This window comes from Plutella xylostella, chromosome 22, assembly GCF_932276165.1.
Source record: "Plutella xylostella chromosome 22, ilPluXylo3.1, whole genome shotgun sequence".
In the NCBI taxonomy this organism is placed as follows: Eukaryota; Metazoa; Arthropoda; class Insecta; order Lepidoptera; family Plutellidae; genus Plutella; species Plutella xylostella.
This window is the reverse complement of record NC_064002.1, coordinates 4,065,672-4,089,755: the sequence shown is the minus strand read 5'-3', so window position 1 is coordinate 4,089,755 and position 24,084 is coordinate 4,065,672. Positions and strand designations below refer to the sequence as shown.

General features: G+C 38.3%; 1 protein-coding gene across 1 annotated transcript; it reads left to right on the top strand.

Moving 5' to 3' along the window:
- The first annotated feature begins 137 nt into the window (after positions 1-137).
- On the top strand, positions 138-24,002 carry LOC105394894 (dipeptidyl peptidase 3). Its single transcript, XM_048629309.1, has 14 exons — positions 138-463; positions 912-1,036; positions 1,422-1,574; positions 1,755-1,982; positions 2,684-2,810; positions 3,012-3,300; positions 9,478-9,731; positions 10,071-10,213; positions 17,631-17,742; positions 18,037-18,169; positions 19,513-19,636; positions 20,059-20,206; positions 20,631-20,804; positions 23,771-24,002. The coding sequence occupies exons 1-14, from the start codon at positions 322-324 to the stop codon at positions 23,926-23,928; spliced, it is 2,310 nt and encodes a 769-aa protein (XP_048485266.1). The 5' UTR covers positions 138-321; the 3' UTR covers positions 23,929-24,002.
- The last annotated feature ends 82 nt before the right edge of the window (positions 24,003-24,084 follow it).

Below are 24,084 nucleotides of genomic sequence, written 5' to 3'. Positions count from 1 at the left end.
GTCTCAAGTAAGCCTTTTTATAAGCTTGACCAAATAATTTATAAAAATGCTTAGAACAATGACTGACGTCACTCACTATTGTTCACTATGATCTATGATACTCTCCAATCTGTCAAATGTCAACTAAACTGTCATATGTCACAGAATTCGCTCGTTCCCGTGTCGGTTTTTATTTCCAGTTTCTTTCTTTGTGAAAAACTGATCATTATTTTATAATTTCTTACTATATTGAAGAGATTATAATAAACTAGGAGTAAGTACAAGTGTACATTGCCTTTATCTTATATTTATTTAGGAGTTTGAGCTCAGGCGGTTTTTTCAATGTTGCGGTCTTTATCTAATAACCTTATAAAATGCCGGTCTATTTATGCTGATTCATTTTTCAATAAACACTGTCGTTGTTCAATCTCTTCTGGAGGGACACAATCTAAATTTGCACCAGCGTCGAAAAAAGTAGTTACGGGTCAGTAATTTATTGTTTAATACTACCTACATAACATTTCAAAATTACTTTTTAGGAAACATCTTGCGTATTCATACCACTGCTTCATTGTTGTATTAATCGAGCTGAACTATATTTGACACCGTTTCGGTCTTGGAACTTAAAAGTATCCTATGTCACAGCTTCCCAAATATTACAAAAAAAGGGAGTACCTATTCATGATAGAAGTAAACACGGACTTAAAGACATACATTGATATGAGCATACTATCTTGCTCTGCTCTGTTGAATAATAATTTTGCTCTGCTGTGTTGAACCTCTCTTAGGTTATTTTTATCATGAAAATCTCTCTTATTCATTAAATTGGAAATGACTAAACTTGTGAATATGCTATTGCAATATTTATAATTTTTATTTTGGTAATATGTTTTATATATATTTTTAAAAAGCACATACTATTTATTTTTCAGCAATGGCTGAAGACAAGTCAAATTTCTTGTTGCCCAACAACCAGAGATTTGTGGAATTGGATAGTTCTCAAGCATTCAACAATTTGTCTAATCAAGAAAAGCTATATGCCCATTATCTTAGTCAGGTAATATTTGAACATGTATTTAAATAAGTAAGTCTCTGAACTTGTTTATTATGGTAGATTATATTATTTTATATTGACCTTGCCATACTGATATTTGTTTTCTTCTGGCTCTAATCTGGCTGTTTTCATCCGTATCCATGGATCATACTAGTATACATGTATAAAGTAAATAATGTTATGTGTTATAAATGTTATTTAATATGCACTTTACTGCTCAAGTAATAGGGATTAGAAGAAAAACAGAGTTATTAGTTTACTCATTGAGCTAACAAGATTCCCTTTGGGTTTGATATTTATGTATAAATAAATATGTCTCTGTTTACCATTTAGGGCTCTGAGTGTGTAAATTGAAAGAGTTCAATTTCTTAATTTATGTATGTTTCAGGCTGCATGGAATGGTGGACTTATAGTTCTTGCTCAGACCAGCCCTGAATCCCCGAGGATCTTCTCTTTATTGCATAGAATTTTTGTTGGTGAACCAACTGAAGATCTCAAGAAATCAGCCCTGAGTGCTGGTGTTACTGAAGATGAATTCCAGGTTATATTTTTAATTGTTTTTAAAGACATATATTTTTTACTTCCCATTATCAAACATACTTACTTAAATTCTGTTATCTTCATATCAAACAAATATTTTTTTTCCTAACTTTAACCACATCCTAGTCCACATAGATAATTTTAGAAAGATACCATACTGATATTAATTTGTGGTTTGCAGGCTTTTCTAGTTTATGCCGGAGGTATATTTGCTAACAGTGGCAACTATAAGGGTTTTGGAGATACCAAGTTCATCCCCAACTTGTCTAGTGAAGCTTTTGGAAAGATTGTGAAAGCTTCAAAGGCGTATGAGAGTGACAACACTCACATTACCAAGTTGTGGCAAAATACACAGAAGGCTATATTCAGTCTTGCCCCACGGCTAACAAGTCTTGGTCTTGCTGATAAGGTATACTTTTACATATAGTTAGTAGTAAAAATTATAAATAAAAAAAAACTTTTCTAATGATGATGGGCACCAATATATGGAAGCTGGGACCAGCACCAATAGAAATGAGTGATACGTCGTTGAAAAGGTATTTTTTTGCAGAATATGAATATTGGAAGCGCTAGTCTTGATTTACTGTCCAATTAGAATAATCGTACCTTGAAAGTTTTTACATTTTATTTCTGTAATTTTAATGTTTTTGTTAGTTTTTCACATTAATTTTTAATTTTTATAACAAAATCATCATATTTCATATAATATTATATTTGTTTATTATCTCAGTAAATAAAACCAGTTGAAAGTATTTCTCCAATTTCAATAATACGTGTTTACGTGTATTACGCCCTAACTGTCATCAGGAGAGAGAGTGCAATGCCATAGAAAAATACTTCCTTCCGACGAATATATTTCAAAATGGACAACTTATACGGATTTGTCGTCATAACACTTTTTTGCTCACTTGAAAAGAGCTATCCAACGATGTATGTCTCATCTTTATTGGACATAGGTCCCAAAACGCCCATTGTCATTTATAATCCTTTTATGAATCATATAAGTAGTTCATTATTTGAAAAATCTCCAGCAGATGTTTTTTTTAAATGATTAATATAGTGTTTATATAGATAGAAATTACCATTAACATTGTATTTATATGTTCAAAGGGTGTGACCACATACTTTTCAAGCAATGTAACGAAGGAGGACTCTGATTTGGTCAATGACTGGATGAAAGGGAAGCGTATGGAGGCCTACATCTGTAGAACATTCAAAACTGTTGCTGAAGATGGCCGTAAGTCAAAATAATATACTTATGTTAAATTGTTTATCTACATATATCCCAATGTACATCTTTCTAAGTTTATAAGCTTCAAATTTTCAGCACTGAAATATTCTCCTATACTTTTTGAAAAACATCAAACTTAGATAATTTTAATAGTAAAGAGATGTACAGTCTGGAGGTGTCAAACAACATTGCTTTCATATGTTACAGTTCCTCTGTTCACCATCCACTTGGCTAGTGCAGAGAAGAAGCCGAAACCAGGTCTCACTATGGAAAAGGAAAAGTTCAAGAATGCATACTTCCAAGTGACTCGCGGTGACTACTCACCTCTTCTAGAACTTGTGAACCAAAACCTGGAGAAGGCAGTGACATATGCCGCCAATGACAATGAAAGGAACATGCTCAAACATTACATCAACAGCTTCAAGGATGGAGACTTGGAAGAGCACAAGGAAGGCAGTAGATACTGGATCAAAGACAAGGGACCCATCATTGAAACGTAAGTTACGACGTAAAACATGATCGTCAGTCATGTCGTTAGATCTATATAATAAAAATGAATTGCTGTTTTGGCCGACTGCCAGGGAAGGGTAGGGTAGGGTAGTGTAGTGTAGTGTAGGGTGGGTAGTGTAGGGTAGTGTAGGGTAGTGTGGGGTAGTGTAGGGTAGTGTGCAGTGGCGGATTTACCTATAGGCCAAAAAGGCCAGTGCCTAGGGCGGCAGATTTAGAGGGGCGGCAAATTTAGCATTTTTTATTTTACAGATTTTTAAAATATAAATATACGTGTACACAATCTACATATAAATAAACGCACTGTCATATAATCAGTATGTACCTATATTCTTTGAATTTAGTGGCAACTGTGGCTGCTGAATCAGGCTCAGAAGGGCTAGTACGGGGCGCATTTAAGTCGTGACAAAAGTTCTACGTCGTCGCGCTCGCTCTTGAGGCTGCGCGATGTGAGTGAGCGCGATGCATAACTTATGTCACGTCTTAAACTAGCCAAGATTGACGCTTTTTCATGCTGCTTCAGGAATTTTTTTTTGTAAACTCGACACAACGCTGGCTTAAATAAATGAGTGAAATCGGGAAAGGCAAAACCCGGAATACAGTGAATTTGTGACGATGGTCAGCCAGAAAAGATGCATGTAATAGTTAAAGAGATTCTTGGCATGCATATTCTTTGAAATCACTCAAATATGATATTACTAAAAAGCCTGTAACGCGACATGAAGCGGCGGGAATACTTTCGAATTTGGAGAAACTGGAAACGGCTGTAATGGTAGTTATATGTGGATAATGTGGAATTTTGTCATATGTACTAAGTACATGAGATCGTAGAAATCTACGGATTCTATGTCTCCTCTTCTCTGTTCTCCACGAGCCAAATACTCCCCCTTACCTTAAGTCCATGTTTAGCTTTCTTTCTGACACTCACACTCGTCATCTCCGTTCCTCCCATAATCATCTATTAGCACTGCCCTCCTTCCATTCAGGTTTCATGTCAGACTCTTTCGCTGTCACCGCTGTGCGCCTTTGGAATAATCTTCCCGAGAACATTAGGAAAGCTCCTTCTCGCAATGTCTTCAAGCGACTAACCCATGCTCATTTTCTCAGCAAGTTAGATAAATAGCATTTTCGTGTACCTGTTTGAATATTATTATTATGTATGTAGGTATATATTTAATATTTATATATAATTTATAGTATAATATGTAAGTATATTTTATGTATTTCTATTAATTTAATTATCTAGTGACTATATTTAGTTTTTCCTGTTTCTTTTTTTTTTTTGCACCTTTCTACTTGTTTTCTTGTACCTCCTGTAGGTTGGCTGGTAGAAAATGCTTTTAGCATTAAGTCCACCTTTTGTACACTTATGTTATATTTGTGCAATAAAGTATTAAATAAATAAATAAATACATCAGTGATATTTTTGGACCAAACAGTCACTTGAGTCTACCAAGAATTCGCAGTTTCAAGCTTAATATTTCGCAAACCAGTCACTGAATAAAAAAACCGGCCAAGTGCGAGTCGGGCTCGCGCACAAAGGGTTCCGTAGTTAAATCAACCTATCTCAAAAACTATAAGAGATACTTTGATCAAACCAAAAATCGTTGAAAGAGTTAATTAGCATGCATCACCTCTATTTTTTTTAGAATTTTATACCCCGTAGTTATAAAAATAGAGGGGGGGGGACATACTTTTTACGACTTTGAGAGCTGATATCTCAAAAACCGTTCACTTTAAGAAAAATGTTTTTTAGAAAACTTTATATCATTTTAAAAGACCTTTCCATTGATACCCCACACGGGTATGTACATCGAAAAAAAAAATTTCATCCCTCAGTTACATGTATGGGGGGCTCCACCCCCAATTCTTTTTTTTACTATTTAGTGTCATATTTTTGTAGCGGTTCATACAACACATATTCCCATCAAATTTCATCACTGTAGTACTTATAGTTTCCGAGTAAATTTGCTGTGACAGACGGACAGACGGACAGACGGACATGACGAAACTATAAGGGTTCCGTTTTTGCCATTTTGGCTACGGAACCCTAAAAATGGTTTGAGAAGACCTTTGATATTTTTGAAAGACCTGTACAATACCTTACACCAACGGTAACATTTTTATTTTCATTAATTTATTTTACCAGTTTGTCGATGCCGTACATTTGTACAAGGTGGATCAAAAGAAGTCATCCTATCTTGATTGGCTCTAATTTTTTTCTAAATGAAAAACTTCGATTCTGTTTTTTTTATTAACTATGTTTATTTGAACATTTAAAATTTTATTGGTAAAGTCGAAGAAAGTAGAAGATGATATTGGCCAAATGGGCGCCGTCACAATTGATTGCCCTATGGGCTCCTTTTATGGCATTTCTCATCAATTCAGCGAGACCTTCGGGCGAGAGATTCTCGCACTCGTGTCGAATATTGTCCTTAAGGGCTTCCAGAGACACGGGCTTATTCACATTAACACGGGTCTTGAAAAAACACCCACAAAAACTGTCTGAAACGGTTAAATCGGGCGATATTGCGAGGAAAAATGACATATAAAACGAAAAAAAAGGCGACCCGAAAACTGAATATACAAAATTATTTGGCGTTCTTGGGAAGTGTGGCTTCCATGGCTTGTCAACTTGTATTCTGCATTTGTCTAGTCCACCAACATCAAAACAAATTTGAAATTGGCGGCCATTTGTACAAATGAGAGCAATTTCCAATAGGGTGATTACTTTTGGCCCACCTTGTATATCTTTGCGAAATGTCAGCTTTGATATTTTTACCCGTTTCTGAGAAAAAGACAGCCGGACAACAAAGTGATCCTATAAGGGTTTCTTTTTTCCTTTTGAGGTACGGAACCTTAAATAAGATTTGATGAAACATTTGAAGTTGGTGACAGATAGACATAGAAATATCCACATTATTAAGTTCACAATCATACTAATAACGGGATTAAACTAACAAATTGAATTTCAGAGGTCAGTAGGGGCGGCAAAAATTGAATGGCCTACGGGCGGCAAATTTGTAAATCCGCCACTGGTAGTGTGGGGTAGTGTAGGGTAGTGTAGTGTAGGGTAGGGTAGTGTAGGGTAAGTTAGGGTAGTGTAGGGTAGTGTAGTGTAGTGTAGGGTAGGGTAAGAGGCGGTATGAAGTTCGTCAGGTCAGCTAGTAAGTCAATAAATTTCAATTTATAAATTGGTTGGTGTAACTATAAATTTATATTAAATAGCTGTTGCCCGCGAGCTTCGCTTCGCCTTAAAATTATGTTGTCGTGGACGACTCCCGAACAACCTACCCAATAACATGCCATGGTGGTATTAAATTAGATGAAATTTTACAAATAAGTACGAAGATACTTGACTAAAAATGATTTTCATGACTTCATTGAGCAAAGACTTGTATAGCAATGGCAGAATAGTAATTTATAAATGTTTAATTTCAAGCATCTAACTTATGCAGTTTTGGTTTTTTTCATAAGTACTTCTTTTTTTTTTCACTTTAACTCTCATTTTTCAAAAGAAAACCATAACTTTACTAAGGTGAGCAGACATGTTAGATTGAAAACATCTAGGTATCTTGCAATATCCTATTGTAACTAAGCTTTACGGCTGTTTTAACAGCATGCAGATTTCATCACGCACGTGGGATAGCACGCCATTTTCCCGCATCTCGTGTGCATATTCCACGCGTCACAATGAATACTTGTATGAATCAAATCCGCATGCTGTTAAAAACAGCCTAAGTTAATGCCGAATTTCAACCGCTAACTCCGGTTTTTGTGTGAAAATACGGTACCTAAGCTACGTCCTACGTCGATCGACGATCTACGTATCAATCGTCGACGATCTACGTACTTCCAAATTTCAAGTGCCTACGCTACGTTTAGCCTGTGCGTGTCAGTCATGGGAATTCCGTATAGAAAATCTCTGCACATTTTTCCTAAAACACCTACGTAATAAGTTTCATGGTTTTATCTTAAAATGACGCATAAGAACCAAATTTTAATGACGATGAATGAAACCTCGTGTTGAAAAGTACAGTCGCTTATTGGGTTGTTTTCGAGGACCTTAAAATCTTGCTGCAACTACATACAAACTATAAGTACATTAGCTAAAATCAAACCATACCGCGATCTATATCCGATCTGACAACGCCATCTAGGAGAGGACATAGCTACTATATAAATTAAACTTCTAAAACTCAACACCATGGAAGTAATAATACAACAGGAATGCGCACTGCACCAAAAAAACGAGCCGACAGAGATAGTCAGCACGGAGCCCTCCATCTCTTTCTATTTTTGGTGACCATAATTTTAGGTAATTCATGAGACATCACTTCTAATCTATCATGTCGCGAATAGGTGTCGATGGTCACAAAGTCACCTATTATTTGAATAATTCGATTGCAATGTAGGTACGAATGTATTTTGGTGATATGACAATTGAGTAAACAAATGGGGTGAAGGTAAAATTTGTATAGATTGTCAAAACAGGTTAACATTAAACGCAACTATGTACCTAAAACGTGTTTACTCTGTGGGTGTTCCGTTTACATAGTCTAGTAAAGTGTAGTTGATGAAAATCATAAGATTTCAAAAAAAAATATCTCAACCTAAGTGCTTCCGCCGGTTTTAAGCTTGATAAATTATCTTATAATACTCATATCACCAAAAAAATCAACAGCTCATAACTCTTTACCAGCCTTATAAGATAACAGCCACAATAATACCTAATGATACTTAGGTATAAAATAAAACAAAAAGTTGAATGAAACAGGTCCTAATTAATGGAAAGTGATTCAAAAGTACGAATGAATGGTCACCCTAACCATAACGTCTCTCACAACAGTATATAAACGTCATCCGTCATCTTGACAACTTCGGTCTTGTCGTAAAGTATTTAGAAAAACTACCAATATTTTTTATGAAATTATTATTCATACAAATACCAAATATTTAATTAAAATTACATGTTTATAATGATTTATTATAAATTTGTTTTTGAAAATGATATGAGATACAGTAGTCTATGAGTTAATTTAATATTTTTTTTTGCATAGCTCTCTTCGTACAAAATCTACTAAAGTTTACACAACTAAATCCTGGCAATTGTTAGAAAGAGAGGAAGGGCTCTGTGGTAACCCTCTCTATCGGCTCGCGGCCTCTTTCACTTCAAATATAAGTCTTAAGGTGAATACGTTAGGTCTATTTTTGTTTGCATCATTTTGGTGAGTGCGCATTCCTGTTGTATTATTACTTCCTTGCTCAACACCCATAAAACTTTCAACCCCTATATTACACCCCCACACTGTTTTTTTTTTTAAATGCTAATTATTATTTTTTTGTGATTATGTAGTGCCTAAATACAAAATATAATGTTTTTATCTTCAAAAATGACGAACTTCATACAAAATATGAACCTCTATCTTCATCAATTTTCATCCACTCACAGATCGAAGTTTCAAAAACGCTAGAACAAAATGTTTAATTATTGCTCATCAAGTGCTTAAATATAAAGTTTATTTAAAAAAAGATCTACCCCGGCCGGGAATCGAACCCGGGACCTTCGGCATAGCAGTCAGGGTCACTAACCACTACGCCAGTCAGCCGTAGTATTTTTATCTTTTAGAATTAAGTATTCGCATACAACTTTTAACCCCCCCTTTTAACCCCTTACAACCTCCGTTTCGCAATAAAAAGTAGCCTATGTTCTTTCTCAGGGTCTAGACCATATGTGTACCAAATTTCATTCAAATCCGTTCAGTAGTTTTGGCGTGAAAGAGTAACAGACAGACAGACAAACAGACAGACAGTTCCGGATATAACCAACAGATGGCACTAAAATCGCAATACAGAGAGCTTGTATGGAACTGAGGCCAATTAATATGAAGATCCTACATCGCGGTATTAAAGTTTTTCAGTTGTCTGAAATAAATACAAAACCTAATAAGTTAAAGTTATTCTTTAGTAGGAGAGTCAGACAGTGACTTTCGCATTTATAATATTAGTTAGGATTATTTTTCTTATGTACTTAAAATTAATTAATTATAGTACTAAGTGACGATAATTGTTATCAATATATATCTTATCTGAAGAATCACCTCACTGTTCCGCCTTTCATTCTTCCTCTCCCCCCCACTACATTAAACACTTCATCTGCCAACAGGTACCAGGGTTTCATAGAAACCTACCGCGACCCGAGCGGGCAGCGCGGAGAGTTCGAAGGCTTCGTCGCGATGGTCAACAAGGAAATGTCCAAGAAGTTCGGCAGACTCGTCGACGGAGCTGAAGACTTCCTGAAGCTGCTGCCGTGGGGCACTGACCTCGAGAAGGACAGCTTCCTGAGGCCTGACTTCACCAGTTTGGACGTTTTAACGTTCTCCGGTAGCGGCATTCCGGCTGGTATCAACATTCCGAACTGTGAGTTGGCATTTGTTTATTCTTTCATAAGGTACACATAAAGTTTTTAAGTTATTTTTAGCACTGGTCGAAAAAAACCGCTATATCAATACAGCCAATTATAATTTTGACGTTTATCGATAGCTAGATAGGCGCCGCCTACTAGGCGGTTCAAAGAAGTTTGTAGGTGTCAGATTTTATAAGCGCCTCTATTGGTAACGTTTGAAACTATTACAACGAGCACAAATCCTGTTGAACGGCCTATCGAATAACCTATACTAATCCACTCATAATATAGATACATATTTGAATTTAAAAAACTCAATTTCTTATAAATCCTTATTTTATACACATATCCAGACGACGAGATCCGGCAGAACGAGGGCTTCAAGAACGTGTCGCTCGGCAACGTGATCCCCGCCGCGTACAAGGAGTCCGTCGTCCCCTTCCTCAGCGAGCAGGACAAGGCGCTGCTCGAGCAGTACCGGGTGCCGGCTTTTGAGGTCAGTGAGCTTACCATTGTATTCTATTGATGTACAGGGTGTTGCAAAAATGGTATAATAAGCTGAAAAAAGTCATTATCCATAGTAAAACGTCACGTGAAGAGCATAGTTTCTATGGAAAGTGGTGGCGTCTTTTGAGGTCAGTTCACTAACCAGTGGCGGCTGCACCTTAAGTGCGCCCGTGCAACGCACTACCATTTAAAAACCTTCTAAATATGTACCTTCCTTCTTCCTATACCATACTAGGTACGTCTAAAAAAAAACTTGACAAAAAATACCAATATAACAACCGTAATACCTACCCTAAACAGAAATTACATAAATCTGATTATCGTTACTAGTTAAATTAAATCGAGCTGGCCTATTTTGATTTCTACTGCGAAAGATTTTTGCTTGAACAAAAACGGCCTCGTGCGCTCGGATTGTCGCACGGGGCGAGCTCCTACACATAGTATGAAACAGGATAGAAATCGCCCGGCGCGTGAGACGGAAGATGCTCAGTACAAACTGTATGCAGTTCTAGGATATATTCGTGCGCCGCACGCGACCGGAAATTGCCGAAATACTACGAATGACGCCTCGGGAATCTCGGGATGCGCGGGCGGTGGCCTTGACCGGTGGCGGTGACCTACGAACGATACACTTGTCATCTCATTGTCACAGTGTCACCTTTCGCGCGCGAATACGTAATTAATTTGTTACTCTAATTATTTATTAACTAAGAAAGTAGTAAAGATTTCGTGAGTGTGTATGTGTGTGTGTGAGTGAAAATGAGTGCAAAATACAATATTGACCTCATAAAAAGCAATACCTAGGTCATTTCAAAATAGACTGCACATTAAATCTGCTGGGCCGCCTCGGCCTTTTCTCATCTTAAAACAGGAGTGCAAAACAACAAATAAAACTTATAAATGTATTTTCAAAAGTACAATGTAAAGTACAATATAAAGAAATGGTTATGTGGATGTGAGAGACTAAATGCTTTATTTTCCGTGTGTTGTTTTCGTTTCGGCGGAGAAGCAATTTCGCGTCAAAAAAGGAACGCAGAATTGATTTAAAATATAAATAAGGTAAAATATACTTATATTTTTTTAGGTCTAATTGTAATAATTTATTTTTCTTCTAAAATTTACTACATCCATAAAGTGCACCACCGGGTAACTAAGGCACCAGCCGCCACTGTCACTAACCATTATAATCTATTGATATACAGGGTGTTGCAAAAAGTGTATAATAAGCCGAAACCTACATTTTCATTATTATATCGAAGCACCAAATTTTAAATTCGCAAAAAAAAAAATTCTCCATAGTAAGAAGTCACGTGACCAACAAAGTTTCTATATTAAATAATTAAAAAAACGCAAATTTTGAAATTCTGATTTCATATTAGTTTTTAGATATAACATGTTGCATGTAGGTAGCATCTTAGTAGGTATACCATTTTTGCAAAACCCTGTATACCCAGACGACGAGATCCGGCAGAACGAGGGCTTCAAGAACGTGTCGCTCGGCAACGTGATCCCCGCCGCGTACAAGGAGTCCGTCGTCCCCTTCCTCAGCGAGCAGGACAAGGCGCTGCTCGAGCAGTACCGGGTGCCGGCTTTTGAGGTTAGCTCACTTAGCGTTCTAATCTATTGATATACAGGGTGTTGCAAAAAGCCGAAATCTAAATTTGCAGCATGGTACTTATATCTAAGCTCGAGAATGAAATCAAAATTTAAAAAATCGCGAAAAAAAACCATAGACACTATGTGGGTCACGTGACTTTCTTACTATGAAGTATGATTTTTTTTAAGTTAATTTTGAAATTCTGATTTCATATTCGTGTTTAGATATAACACGCTGCATGTAGGTAGCATCTTAGTAGGCATACCATTTTTGCAACACCCTGTATACCCAGACGACGAGATCCGGCAGAACGAGGGCTTCAAGAACGTGTCGCTCGGCAACGTGATCCCCGCCGCGTACAAGGAGTCCGTCGTCCCCTTCCTCAGCGAGCAGGACAAGGCGCTGCTCGAGCAGTACCGGGTGCCGGCTTTTGAGGTCAGTGAGCTTACCATTGTATTCTATTGATGTACAGGGTGTTGCAAAAAGGGTATACTAAGCCGAAACCTAAATTTTCATAATTATACCTAAGGACGAAAATTAAATCAGAATTTTTTATTCGCCAAAAAAACTATTCTCCATAGTAAGAAGTCACGTGACCAACAAAGTTTCTATATAATAAAAAAACGTCTTTTGAGGTCAGTTCACTTACCATTGTATTCTATTGATATACAGGGTGTTGCAAAAAGGGTATAAGTATATAATAAACTGAAAAAAAGTCATACTCCATAGTAAAAAAGTCACGTGACCAACATAGTTTCTATTTGGAAAATTATTTATTTTTTCCAATTTTGAAATTCTGATTTTATTTTCGGGCTTAGATATAACATGCTACATGTAGGTTCTGGCTCAGTATACCCTTTTTGCAACACCCTGTATGTCCAGACGACGAGATCCGGCAGAACGAGGGCTTCAAGAACGTGTCGCTCGGCAACGTGATCCCCGCCGCGTACAAGGAGTCCGTCGTCCCCTTCCTCAGCGGGCAGGACAAGGCGCTGCTCGAGCAGTACCGGGTGCCGGCTTTTGAGGTCAGTGAGCTTACCATTGTATTCTGTTGATATACAGGGTGTTGCAAAAATGGTATAATAAGCTGAAAAAAGTCATTATCCATAGTAAAACGTCACGTGAAGAGCATAGTTTCTATGGAAAGTGGTGGCGTCTTTTGAGGTCAGTTCACTAACCAGTGGCGGCTGCACCTTAAGTGCGCCCGTGCAACGCACTACCATTTAAAAACCTTCTAAATATGTACCTTCCTTCTTCCTATACCATACTAGGTACGTCTAAAAAAAAACTTGACAAAAAATACCAATATAACAACCGTAATACCTACCCTAAACAGAAATTACATAAATCTGATTATCGTTACTAGTTAAATTAAATCGAGCTGGCCTATTTTGATTTCTACTGCGAAAGATTTTTGCTTGAACAAAAACGGCCTCGTGCGCTCGGATTGTCGCACGGGGCGAGCTCCTACACATAGTATGAAACAGGATAGAAATCGCCAGGCGCGTGAGACGGAAGATGCTCAGTACAAACTGTATGCAGTTCTAGGATATATTCGTGCGCCGCACGCGACCGGAAATTGCCGAAATACTACGAATGACGCCTCGGGAATCTCGGGATGCGCGGGCGGTGGCCTTGACCGGTGGCGGTGACCTACGAACGATACACTTGTCATCTCATTGTCACAGTTTCACCTTTCGCGCGCGAATACGTAATTAATTTGTTACTCTAATTATTTATTAACTAAGAAAGTAGTAAAGATTTCGTGAGTGTGTATGTGTGTGTGTGAGTGAAAATGAGTGCAAAATACAATATTGACCTCATAAAAAGGTCATTTCAAAATAGACTGCACATTAAATCTGCTGGGCCGCCTCGGCCTTTTCTCATCTTAAAACAGGAGTGCAAAACAACAAATAAAACCTATAAATGTATTTTCAAAAGTACATTGTAAAGTACAATATAAAGAAATGGTTATGTGGATGTGAGAGACTAAATGCTTTATTTTCCGTGTGTTGTTTTCGTTTCGGCGGAGAAGCAATTTCGCGTCAAAAAAGGAACGCAGAATTGATTTAAAATATAAATAAGGTAAAATATACTTATATTTTTTTAGGTCTAATTGTAATAATTTATTTTTCTTCCAAAATTTACTACACCCATAAAGTGCACCACCGGGTAACTAAGGCACCAGCCGCCACTGTCACTAACCATTATAATCTATTGATATACAGGGTGTTGCAAAAAGTGTATAATAAGCCGAAACCTACATTTTCATTATTATATCGAAGCACCAAATTTTAAATTCGCAAAAAAGAAAATTCTCCATAGTAAGAAGTCACGTGACCAACAAAGTTTCTATATTAAATAATAAAAAAAACGCAAATTTTGAAATTCTGATTTCATATTAGTTTTTAGATATAACATGTTGCATGTAGGTAGCATCTTAGTAGGTATACCATTTTTGCAAAACCCTGTATACCCAGACGACGAGATCCGGCAGAACGAGGGCTTCAAGAACGTGTCGCTCGGCAACGTGATCCCCGCCGCGTACAAGGAGTCCGTCGTCCCCTTCCTCAGCGAGCAGGACAAGGCGCTGCTCGAGCAGTACCGGGTGCCGGCTTTTGAGGTTAGCTCACTTAGCGTTCTAATCTATTGATATACAGGGTGTTGCAAAAAGCCGAAATCTAAATTTGCAGCATGGTACTTATATCTAAGCTCGAGAATGAAATCAAAATTTAAAAAATCGCGAAAAAAAACCATAGACACTATGTGGGTCACGTGACTTTCTTACTATGAAGTATGATTTTTTTTAAGTTAATTTTGAAATTCTGATTTCATATTCGTGTTTAGATATAACACGCTGCATGTAGGTAGCATCTTAGTAGGCATACCATTTTTGCAACACCCTGTATACCCAGACGACGAGATCCGGCAGAACGAGGGCTTCAAGAACGTGTCGCTCGGCAACGTGATCCCCGCCGCGTACAAGGAGTCCGTCGTCCCCTTCCTCAGCGAGCAGGACAAGGCGCTGCTCGAGCAGTACCGGGTGCCGGCTTTTGAGGTCAGTGAGCTTAGCGTTGTATTCTATTGATGTACAGGGTGTTGCAAAAAGGGTATAATTATATAATAAGCTGAAAAAAAGTCATACTCCATAGTAAAAAGTCACATGACCAACATAGTTTCTATGGAAAGTGGTGGCGTCTTTTGAGGTCAGTTCACTAACCATTATAATCTATTGACATACAGGTGTTGCAAAAATGGTTTACTAAGCTGAAACCTGCATGTGCAGCATGTAGTATCTAGTTAAGCCCGAGAATTAAATCAGAATTTCAAAATTCGCGAAAAAAAATATAAATTTTTCATAGAAACTTTGTTAGTCACGTGATTCTTTACTATTGAGAAATTTTTTTTTTTGCGAATTTTTAAATTGTGATATCTTTTTTTGCTTAGATATAAGTACCATGCTGAAAATGTAGAGTAGATTTTGGCTTAGCATACCATTTATGCAACACCCTGTATACCCAGACGACGAGATCCGGCAGAACGAGAACTTCAAGAACGTGTCGCTCGGCAACGTGATCCCCGCCGCGTACAAGGAGTCCGTCGTCCCCTTCCTCAGCGAGCAGGACAAGGCGCTGCTCGAGCAGTACCGGGTGCCGGCTTTTGAGGTCAGGGAGCTTACCATTGTATTCTATTTATGTACAGGGTGTTGCAAAAAGGGTATAAATATATAATAAGCTGAAAAAAAGTCATACTCCATAGTAAAAAAGTCACGTGACCAACATAGTTTCTATTCTATGGAAAGTGGATATACAGGATGTTGCAAAAAGAGTATACTGAGCCGAAACCTACATTTGCAGCATGTTACAAATCTAAGCCCGAAAATAAAATCAGAATTTCAAAAATTGCGAAAAAAAAGTCATAAGTACTCCATAACATAGTATTTTTTTCGCGAATTTTCTATTTTTTGATTTTATAGATATACCTATTATGCTGCATAATTATGTAGGTTTTGGCTTAGCATACCATTTTTGCAACACCCTGTATATCCAGACGACGAGATCCGGCAGAACGAGGGCTTCAAGAACGTGTCGCTCGGCAACGTGATCCCCGCCGCGTACAAGGAGTCCGTCGTCCCCTTCCTCAGCGAGCAGGACAAGGCGCTGCTCGAGCAGTACCGGGTGCCGGCTTTTGAGGTCAGTAGGCTTACCAGTCTATTCTGTTGATATACAGGGTATTGCATAAAGAGTATAATAAGTTGAAAAAAGTCATTCTCCATAGTAAAAAATCTCGTGACCAATATAGTTTCTATGGAAAATGGTTCTACCATTCTATTCTATTGATATACAGGGTGTTGCAAAAAGGGTATACTAAGCCGAAACCTACATTTTCATTATTATATCTAAGCATGAAAAATAAATCAGAATTTTTAAATTTGTTAAAAAAACTATTCTCCATAGTAAGAAGTCACGTGACCAACAAAGTTTCTATATTAATTAATTAAAAATAATGGCAAATTTTGAAATTCTGATTTCATTTTCGGGTTTAGATACATGCTGCATGTAGGTAGCATCTTAGTAGGTAAGTATACCATTTTAGCAACACCCTGTATATCCAGACGACGAGATCCGGCAGAACGAGGGCTTCAAGAACGTGTCGCTCGGCAACGTGATCCCCGCCGCGTACAAGGAGTCCGTCGTCCCCTTCCTCAGCGAGCAGGACAAGGCGCTGCTCGAGCAGTACCGGGTGCCGGCTTTTGAGGTCAGTGAGTTTACCATTGTATTCTATTGATGTACAGGGTGTTGCAAAAAGGGTATAATAAGCTGAAAAAAGTCATTCTCCATTGTAAAAAGTCACGTGGCCAACATAGTTTCTATTGAAAATGGTTCTACCATTCTATTCTATTGATATACAGGGTGTTGCAAAAAGGGTATACTAAGCCAAAACCTACATTTTCATTATTATATCTAAGCATGAAAAATAAATCAGAATTTCAATAAAAAAAAAAAATATAGAAACTTTGTTGGTCACGTGACTTTTTTACTATGCAGAATGTTTTTTTTCGCTAATTTTTTAATTCTGATTTCGTTTTCGGGCTTAGATGTAACATGCTGCATGTAGGCTTTTGAGGTCAGTTTATTGCTAAACCAAACAGAAAACATCACTGCAGGACATGGGTATAATAATTAATATCATAATTTGAAGTAAAACTGAGTACCGTTAGGGCTATATTATTAAAAGGAGCGGTGGTAGCTCAGTTGGGTAAGCGCCCGCTTCTCACGCCAGAGATGCGGGTTCGAATCCCGGCGCTGACATGTACCAATGAGTTCTTTTCTGAATTTAAGTACAATGTATACCATCGCTCTTACGGTGAAGGAAAACATCGTGAGGAAACCTGCATATCTAGACTTAGCACATCTAGACACAGCGTGGTGGGTAATGGTCCAAGCTTAGGAAGGCAGTTTAGACCTTGGGGATATGCACAAAGGTTCCACTTGAGAGAGCCAGGTGCAGGTACTGACACCCCCACAGAGAATAGAATAGAATAGAATAGACATGGGTATCCTCCAGTGTCCTTCAAGCAACAGGATTCCTCATATTTTAATAACTAGTTCTAAAAATGCATCATCATCAGCCTATAGTCTTCTACTGCTAGACATATCTATGCCACTCATATCATGATTGCTGTGCTGTACCGGAAAGTTCTACTCTGATAAATTATAGAATTCCTGAACATATTTATTGGTATTATTATTATTTTATTGGTATTATTATTGGTACGTTGATTCACGTAACTAAACAACATGTCCAGGTGCAAGTGGGCCTCCACGAGCTGCTGGGCCACGGCAGCGGGAAGCTGTTGAGACAGAACGCCGACGGAACCTTCAACTTCGACAAGGAAAAAGTCAAGAATCCACTAACTGGTATGTACCTACTGTATTTAAAAATAAATTTAAATACATATTTTATGGCTAGCTGATGAATAGTATTTATCGCTCGCCTATTTAAATACAATTTATTTTCGCCTCATATCCAGCAGAGAAGTATAACCACCAACTACTTATATTTTAGCTTCTTAGATCGCGTATAACGCATGGAAGCGAGAAAGAGAGATTGCAGCAGTATTGTATGTTTGATCCCCAAAATACCATATTATCAAATACACTTTCACTTTTACCCTAGCCGTTTACCAACCTATACCATCATCCAATTCGCAGGCAAACCCATAGAGTCGTGGTACACGGACGGAGAGACGTACGACAGCAAGTTCACGACGCTGGGCTCGGCCTTCGAGGAGTGCCGCGCGGAGGCCGTCGGGCTCTACCTGTCGCTCGAGACGCAGATACTGGAGTGAGCACTAGATTTTATATGAATACTAAGCGGGATCTGCGACAGCAGTTATTTATATTGCGGGCTAGTAGTATTGTGTTGTTTATTGCACTACTTCCAGTCAGGCTAGAAGCACAGGCCCGTTATCGACGTCGATAACCTAATTTATGTATGAATCGCGATATAATTAGTGACATTTACCTACGTCGATAATGGACCCGTGCACCGGGGACTGGAGTTTCCCTGCATCCCAGACTACGCCGGGCCAACCAGGGTGCACGTCATTTATTTATTTTAAGGGGGGTAGCGCACCCTTAAGGGTAGTCTACTGGAGTTACTCCTTTATGGTTGTAGGCTTGTGCTATCTGATAACCAGGGAGCTCATAATTTATTGTAAGGGGAGGTAGCATATCTTTAAGAGTATAGAGTCGTGGTACACAGACGGAGAGACGTACGACAGCAAGTTCACGACGCTGGGCTCGGCCTTCGAGGAGTGCCGCGCGGAGGCCGTCGGGCTCTACCTGTCGCTAGAGACGCAGATACTGGAGTGAGCAATAGATTTTATGGACACTAAGCTATAGTTCTTGACTATAGTGTGATTTGTGACAGAGTGTCATTGTGTTGTGGTATATATCGCACTACTGACCAGAAGCACAGGTCCGTTATCGATGTCGATAAACTAGTTTAATGTATGAATCGCGATATAATTAGTGACATTTACCTACGTCGATAAGGGACCGGTGCACTGGGGACTGGAGTTACCCTGCATCCCAGATTACGCTGTGCCAACCAGGGAGCACATCATTTATTGTAAGGCGGAGTAGCACACAGTTTAGGGTACGTTAGGTTAGGTTACCTATAGGGTCGTGGTACACAGAGGGAGAGACGTACGACAGCAAGTTCACGACGCTGGGCTCGGCCTTCGAGGAGTGCCGCGCGGAGGCCGTCGGGCTCTACCTGTCGCTGGAGACGCAGATACTGGAGTAAGCACTAGATTATACTAACTTCTATTGCTGAACTTAGGCCTCTCCAAAAGCATGTGACTGGATACTATCTATAGTATTGGACAAAATAGTAGTATATGACAAAACTACAGATGCAACGCGCGCGAAAAAAAATTGCAACGTGGGCGCATAGCATAGAAGAATAGCAAATCGCAGCGCGAGATAACATAGCATTGTGAAAATGGTGGCCGTTTCGTAAGTGGGACAGCATAGACAGAACTGCTATTATGATGAAATACCATCAGTGACACGAGTCCCTCAATTTTAATTCCTCGAATTTCATATTCCGTTTCTTGATTCAGACGTTAACTGTAAACAGTCACATAACAAACATATTGATTTCCTTCCGTTCTATTCTAGAATATTCGGCTACACGGGCCAGGAGGCAGAAGACGTGACGTACGTGAACTGGCTGAGCCTGCTGTGGAACGGGGGCGCCAAGGCTACTGAGATGTACCAGCCTGCCAACAAGACTTGGCTGCAGGTACGTTTCTACAACTCTTGGATAGTAGGCGTAAATTATAGTAGATTTAGGGGAGTCATCATAAGCAGTTGCTCTTGCATGATTTTGGTTAACGACATACATATAGATAAACTTGTATAAATTGCAAATCCCACCTAACACATCGACGTGTTTCGACAAAGTCACTACGTTTATCTACGTCGATAAATTTGTCATGCCGTCGCGGTTAAACATAGACTTATCACAAGGAGTACTACAAACATAACACTTTGTAATCGTCCTTGTATTTCTAACCGCTGTTATTTAGTGGTCCACACCCGAGAACTCGTCTACGCTACCATGACGGGAGTATAACAAAATGCGAACTATAAAATTTATAACACCTGTACCTAAGAACTCTAAGTATACATTGTTCCAACATTTACCACTACCTTTATCTCCAGGCACACGCACGCGCTCGCTTCGTCCTCATGCGTTTACTAGAGCTAGAGGGAGACGGCATGCTTACCGTGACAGAGACGGAGCCCGGCAAGGACCTGCTACTGACGCTGGACCGGACTAGACTGCGGACGCAGGGGAAGAAGGTTATCTGTGAGTCTGAGTAGCAATTCTTTGTTGTTGGTTGCTGCTGTTTTGATAGACGGAAGCGGAACATTGATGATACATAATCATACATAGGTATTTATGTAGTAAAGTCTGGGGCAAAGAAACCTGACCCCTCTCAGTCACTCTGAGAGGGTCAGGATTATTTTCCCATACGGTTATACCTACATAAACACTGAAAGTGGGAAATATGCCTCTCCCAAGGCGTGCCATAAGTACCTAAGGTCAGGTCGGAGGGCGTCATACGATTTGCGTGCCAGCACGTAGTGTATGTTAAAAATTCCGTTGTCGGACCATAAATTTATATTTATCATTTATATTTTACGAGTTAAGAAGCTGCACCTTGTCCCATCGATGTACAATTCCCATATACCCTTCTTCTTCCCATCAACATTAAACTCGTACTCTCCAGGTGAATTCCTAGTAAAGCTGCAAACGCTGAAGGCGACGGGCGACGCGGCGGGCGCGGAGGCTCTCTTCGCGAAGTACAGCGAGCTCGCGGCGCCGTGGGACCGCTGGCGAGACATCGTCATGATGCACAAACAGCCCAGGAACATCTTCGTGCAGCCTAATACTAAGCACGTTGGTGAGTTATGAAAAAATACATTGCACCCTTATACCTACCTAGTTTCACAATAGTCTGTTAGATCATTAACACCCCTGTAACATTGTGTCATCTAAAATAAAATTTCCAAATTGAATTCTTGACTGATGTGTCATAAATCAACAACTAATCCCTTGTTACGATATAACACGGTGTTAATGATCTAACAGAGTATGGTAAAACTAGGACTTAATGAAATGCAGTATTTTTTTAAAGCTATCATCTAAACGCCTATACAAACCGCAGAGTATATCCGCTATTGTGTGGGTAGTGGATAACTTTGCGGCGTTATTACACCGGAAAGTATGTAGCATGAAGTTGACTATAATCCATAGGTTGTCTGGCAGATATCGCTTCAAGTGATAAGATATCCTAAAATCAACAAGTAACAAGTGTTGTTGTGATGTTATTATTATTATTATTATTATTTATTCATAGGAAAACTTACAGCTAAATATTATACATAAGAAATTTCGATTAATAATACATAGCCAATTAAAAGTTTTCACACATATGTTAGTAAAAATAAGTAAAAATAAGTTCTTATTGAGCAGAAATACAGCTCGCACAAATTATTCGCTCAACAAAACAGATGAGCTAAAACTCTCCGTAAAACTCTAGTTAATTAATCCTACTTGGCTACAAAATAAATCTAAATCAACATTTGCATTTGACAACTCGTTAAAACCGCTGGATGCTCTCAGAAGAAATGAGTTCTGCCTATAATTGGTGCGAGCAAATGGTACATATAGGAGGACAGACTTACGCAAACTTCTACGGGGTATTGACAGATGTATCTTTTGAAGCAGTTCCGGGCAGTCAATTTTGCTCTGTGCTATCTTGACGAGAAAAGTTACATCTGCTGCTTTACGCCTAATAGCAAGAGGGAGCAGGTGTAACTTATTACAGTTAAACTCGTAGGTACGTTTCGGTAATTTAAATTTGAATGCGAGATAACGGATGAATTTACGTTGAATGGACAACATTTCAAAAAACTAAAGCTGCTATAAATCGAAAACCATTTCAAGATTTAGCTCTAAAGGCCAAAAATAAATGTTTTTTGTATTTTTTGGTTGTATCATTTTCGAGAAAATCATAAAATAGTAAAAAAGTGCTGATGACGTCATGCATCAGGTGCGATGCATTTTGATGATCAAAGCCTATAGATTTAAAAACAAAGTAACTGTCACTTTCATTTTTGATTGACGTTGACGTTTTATCGTGACGTTGTTGTTTATTTGGGTGATTTTCATTAATTCTGTTCTGAAACTTTCTGACTATTTTTTTTATTTATTATTAAGAGATGACCTCTATATAATATGTCCCAGAGCATGCCACTGCCTACACAGCTGAAAAAATGCTTCTGCTTATTTTTTTACATGATAAGTACCTACTTTCCATCATCAGAAATATCAAGGTCATTTGAAAATGACCCATTTGTTGGTTGGCATGTAAACAAAGTTTAAATGTCACTTGTCAGTGTCATTTATGTTTTTTTTCGGGACTCAGGCAATAGACAAAAATAAAAATTGAGCCTAATATGTGACGTCACTTCCGGTTTTAAAATAATTAACTTTAAAGTTAAAATTAACATGCAAAAATTTATGTATATACAAAATAAAAAAATACGGGTCCACTAATTTTCTATAAACTTTCCGAATAACTAATAAAAATATAGGGTAAAGAAAATGAAATGTTGTCCATTGCTTCGATTTTAGAAATATACACGTCGTATCTCGGATTCCAGACCTGTGATGCATACTCGAGTATACTTCTTACTAGAGAGCAATACAACACCTTAATAGGTTTCATAGACTTGAATGGTTTGCAAGATCGAATTAGGAATCCTAGTGATTTATAGGCTTTTTTAACAATGTGGTCAATGTGTTTATCAAGTAATAATTTGGAATCCATGATCACTCCTAAGTCTCGGATCTCGCTAGTACTACAGATGGGTTGGTCTTTAAGTTTATAAATGGATGGGTGTTGATATTTTTTGCGACTGAATGAAATTGAAAAACATTTGGAAACATTTAAATCTAGCTTGTTTGCTGAGCAATACTTGTCAAGTCTGAGAAGATCTTCCTGGAGCAGGGATTCGTCTAATTCATTATTTACGACTCTAAAAACTTTTAAATCATCTGCAAAAAGAAGGAAATTTGAATTATAAAAACACAAGTTAATATCGTTGATAAATAAAATAAATAGCAATGGTCCCAGCAATGACCCCTGAGGAACTCCTGAAGGTATATCCGTCCAAGATGACATGAACCCGTTAAGTACCACTGCCTGAGTTCTATTTTTTATGTATGATGAGAACCAGCGGAAAAGATCACCCCTTATACCAGCAGATAAAAGCTTTCTCAGTAACAAATTGTTATCTATACGATCAAAAGCTTTACTGTAGTCCGTAAACACTGCATCAACCTGATTATTACTATCCATTTGATCACTAATGAATTCATTAAAAACAACCAAGTTAGAAACTGTGGATCTTTGTTTTAAGAAACCATGTTGTTGCGCATTGAAAGTCGATTTGAGTGCGGCATAAACCTGGTTATATACTAAACGTTCAAGCACTTTAGCTATAAGGCACAGTTTGGATATTGGCCTGTAGTTGTCAACCATGTTCTTGGGGCCTTTTTTATGTATGGGGCTGATGAACGCTGACTTCCATAGAGACGGCATCACACCCTCCGACAAAGATCTCTTAAATAAAATCGATAGTGGAATTGATAGACACTCAGAACATTTAGTTAAAAATACAGCTGGAAGTTGATCCGGACCTGCAAACTTAAATGTTGTGGAACATGTGTTGTTGTATAACAACACGTTACAACTTGTTGATTTTATTATTCTTTTTGGTGACAAATATCTATAATCTGTGTATGACCAATGTAGCGAGCTGTCAGATTTCGTAACTGATCTATTCACTTGTTTATTTCCAGACGACACGGCAGAGCTGAAGCGGTACCCGGCTACTGCTGAAGGCATGATCACGTCCTGGGTGCAGCGGTTCCCCTCGACCAATGTGGACGACATGTTGGAACAAATAGCCGAAGCGGATACAAAGTACTTCGCCGAACTACAGCCGCTGTTAGCCTAGTGGACCGTCTGGCAATGAGTGAATGATATATTGTAATACAAGTATTTTAATAATATAATAATTTTGGAAAAGTTTACGTTTCTTTATTTTTTAATTTTAGTCGGAAACGGTTGTTGTTGGTGTTTTTAGGTTTTAACAATTGAAATTAGCATGGTG

What these genes read in the sequence shown, in the direction of transcription:
- LOC105394894 (XM_048629309.1), top strand. Translation starts at nt 322, where the DNA reads ATGTTGCGGTCTTTATCTAATAACCTTATAAAATGCCGGTCTATTTAT. An exon ending in GTCGAAAAAAGTAGTTACGG is followed by an intron (nt 464 to 911) that starts GTCAGTAATTTA and finishes TTTATTTTTCAG; the next exon opens with CAATGGCTGAAGACAAGTCA. An exon ending in AGTCAAGAATCCACTAACTG is followed by an intron (nt 17,743 to 18,036) that starts GTATGTACCTAC and finishes TCCAATTCGCAG; the next exon opens with GCAAACCCATAGAGTCGTGG.